Source organism: Setaria italica, unplaced genomic scaffold (assembly GCF_000263155.2).
Source record: "Setaria italica strain Yugu1 unplaced genomic scaffold, Setaria_italica_v2.0 scaffold_255, whole genome shotgun sequence".
Taxonomy (NCBI): Eukaryota; Viridiplantae; Streptophyta; class Magnoliopsida; order Poales; family Poaceae; genus Setaria; species Setaria italica.
Window position 1 is genome coordinate 1 of NW_014576900.1, and position 3,443 is coordinate 3,443.

Below are 3,443 nucleotides of genomic sequence, written 5' to 3' on the forward strand. Positions count from 1 at the left end.
AAAGGGTTTTTGGATTTGGATTTCGATCTGGGTTTCAAATCTAATTAGAGTTTGAATTGTGGATTTGAAATGGACATAATGATGGGGGCTTTTGAAAGCATTTGAGGATTTAATAGGGAGTTCGTGGAGATTTGGATAGAGTTAATATTCGTACAAGATTTGAATATTGAATTTAGGATTTTTAGAAAAGGAGATATTTTATGAGGGTTACTCCTAGGATTTGAAGATTCAAATTTAGGACAAATTTCCAGAGCAATTAGATGCATCACATGTGGATTAATGTGTGGGTTTTGAGTAACTTTTAAATATTTTGGCAAAAGAGGTTATGTTATAATTAGAGAAAAAAATTAAAAATTTCGTACTTTTAAATGCTCTAAAAAGTGGGATGTTACAGACACTCCACACCATACTGGAGGGTCGAAGAGACTTGCCGGGAAGCCACCAAGACCTCAAGGTGCCGGCACACCAAACTTACAATGGTGGTTCACTCCATTAACTAATCACAAGGTAGCAACATCTTGTACTCACTCCCTATAGGCCTATCCTAGCACTAATAATCGCTCTCTAAGCTTGTGCTAATTGCCTTTACATGATCACTTTTGCACTTTTGGTGGCATGTATGTGTTCTTAATGTGTCTTGCACTCCAATAGACTCTTGCATACTTCAACAACTCCAAATGAGGGGTAGAGGGGGTATAAATAGCCTAACGGCTAGTAAAACAGTTGTACCAATTAGTCTGACACCCGTCGGAATTTCGGTGCTATAATATGCACCTCCGTGTTTCAGCCATAACTCTCAACTCTGAACTCCGATTACGATGATCTTGTGCTTGTTGGAAAGTTTGTGAAACTCTTTACAAAATTATTAAAAAACTCGGACTATTCAATAACATTTTTAGCACCGGATGAATGGTCAAAGTCTGAGGGTACCGTGGGATCTTTCGGTCACCATGTCGCTACTTTTCATATTTTGATCAAAACTTTTACTCTGAACTCTGTTTTTGATGATTTTGTACCTGTTGGAAAGCTTGTGAGGTTCATTAGGAGTATCTTGATCACTTTTAATATTGTATGGGGTAAAATGAGCAAAATTTTGTTCACACACGAAGTGAATTTTCCTGGTAGTAATAATATATAAACTTTAAAGTTCGAATAAGATATTGGAGGGGACTTGCACACTTTTCTCGCAGGCATGCATTTGGTTGTTAATAATAGCTTCGGTCTCTTTAAAGTGTTTGAGGCAATCTGCATATTACAACTGCTTCATTATTCAGGCCGAATAAACAGGCCTAGCTCCAGCGTTTTATTATTACTACTAGTACACGTACTCGCTAATAAACACCCTGGGGTTTCACGAATGCGCGACGCAGAGCTTTATTCATGCAGCATGGACCCGTCGACGCCTAGCAGGTAAGGTTGCTCCCCGGGTCGACGCCGAGCTGCCGGCAGTACTGCTTGTAGTAGTTCACCCTCGAGCTCACGGCGCCGGGGTTCTTGCCGTTGCACTCGAGCGCGCCGTTGATGGCCCTGATGGTGGCGCCGAACCCCTGCGGCATCACCCCGTGCACGTTGTTCATCCAGAACCAGAGCGCCGTCTTGAACGAGATCGTGGGATCCTGCGCCACCTTGTCTGGGTTCCCGAGCCCGTCAAAGCCGATGCTCTTCCCCGCCGGCCCGTAGTTGTAGTTCCACGAGATCTGCAGAGGGCCGCGCCCGTAGTACTTCTTCCCCGAGACGCACGGCCACTGCCTGTTGTTCGGGTCGCAATAGCTGTTGCTCTTGTTGATCTCGCTGATGTAGCAGAGGCCTGTTATTTGACATCATCCAAAGACACCATTAAACCATGCAAACCGCGAATAATGATACTAGCTGTACTTCGGCATTTAGTCACGAATGCATGCTACTAGTCTCACGTCCGGTCTCGTGCGCGACGTTCGCGAAGAAGGCGGCGATCTCGCGCTTGCCCTGGGTCTCGGAGCCACCGTGCGCGAAGCCCGGGTACGCGTTGGCGGCGTTCAGGAACGCGCTTCGCGTGTAGAAGTTCTTGCCCTCGCACCCGCTGTCCTGGGACTTGATGCTGTTGAAGAACGCGTCGGTGACGACGCTAGCCACGTTCTGCGCGGCTGCCAGGCCGGCGGCGAAGAGGAGCGCCAGCCCGAGAGCCAGGATCCTCGACGTTGCTGAACTCGCCATACTGGATCACACAGCTTCAGTTGCTTACTAGTGACTAGGTTTCCTTGCTGCTGTGAGGTGTGTTGGGGTGGTGTGTGCTGGTGCCGTTTATATAGGGATCAGGGCATGCATTTTCTCACTGTACTACATGTCATTCAAACTTACCGGCTGGACTCGCAGCTACGTTTCCAGGCGTCCAGCATTGTACTGGCACTAATACGGTTCCACATTACGAACTTGTGGCACATCTCTCAACACGTACTCGCATTTCAGAAGCTGCGACGACTGCCCGCTAGCTGCAACGCAAGAAAAGATTTGTATTTGGTATTTTGGTCCATTGGATAGCAGCCATGTACTTTACTAGTTGGTGGAAATCCTGTGCGTTTTATTGGGAGTCTGGGACAAGTCTTTTGTTTGTTGTGATTTTTTCTCGATCACGTAGACATTGTCATCATCCGGTTGCCGCTGGCAGCCGTATTATGTTGAACCAGTTCCAAGCATCACGCGTGTGTGCGAATTTATTGGTGAAATAAAAATGGCCAATCTAGAGAGGAAACTTCTACGATCTTTGCCGGTCATGTATGTATGCCTAATTTCATTACCCTGTAAATAAAGTTTTATTGGAAATCAGTTGTCCCAAAGCTACAACTTTCATCATTCAAAAATGTATACCAGATGTAGGAAAACAGAGGTGTGTTCATTGGTCTATTGTCCAAGCAAGTAAACAATCAAGGCTCACAAACATTAAACAGGCTAGTTTGCAAGTTTCAATAACTTCAAGTCTGACATATTAGCTAAACTGGCATCGGAATTCACAGACAGTGCAATTTTTCTGTAAAGTTCATTGGCACAAATCCACCACATAAACCTTACTCACAATTATGGATTGCTAAAGCACAACTGCCAGCAAACTACTACAATAAACTGAGTGACACACAATGAATATAAGTAATATGGATCGATGGAGATGTGAGGTGGTGATGAGCCAAATGATCAGCAGTAATTAGGTATTTCTTTTGTACCACATAAAATTAGTACAATTAGGCTTGGAATTGAGAGATATACTCTAAATCATGCACTTTACTAGTGTTATCTGTCTTGGTTTGAGTGGTTTAAGCGCTTAAATGTTTTTTCTTTGAAACGAAAGCGCTGAATACAAATTCCTAAAGTTTAGGATTTAGAAATTGGTAGTCCTAAAATTTAGGAGAGGGCTGTTTGGATGGAATCCTAATATTTAGGATGTTAGAGGGAAAATAACTTTTTTACCCCCA

At 44.1% G+C, this 3,443-nt stretch overlaps 1 protein-coding gene across 1 annotated transcript; it reads right to left on the reverse strand.

The window, feature by feature from the left end:
* Positions 1 to 1,197: 1,197 nt before the first annotated feature.
* On the reverse strand, positions 1,198 to 2,252 carry LOC101766109 (endochitinase A). Its single transcript, XM_004987352.4, has 2 exons — positions 1,914 to 2,252; positions 1,198 to 1,807 (listed from the first exon to the last, which is right to left on the reverse strand). Exons 1-2 carry the CDS (start codon positions 2,191 to 2,193, stop codon positions 1,404 to 1,406), a joined length of 684 nt encoding a protein of 227 aa, XP_004987409.1. The 5' UTR covers positions 2,194 to 2,252; the 3' UTR covers positions 1,198 to 1,403.
* Between the last annotated feature and the right edge of the window lie 1,191 nt (positions 2,253 to 3,443).

What these genes read in the sequence shown, in the direction of transcription:
- LOC101766109 (XM_004987352.4), bottom strand. Translation starts at nt 2,193, where the DNA reads ATGGCGAGTTCAGCAACGTCGAGGATCCTGGCTCTCGGGCTGGCGCTC. An exon ending in CGTCGCGCACGAGACCGGAC is followed by an intron (nt 1,808 to 1,913) that starts GTGAGACTAGTA and finishes GTCAAATAACAG; the next exon opens with GCCTCTGCTACATCAGCGAG.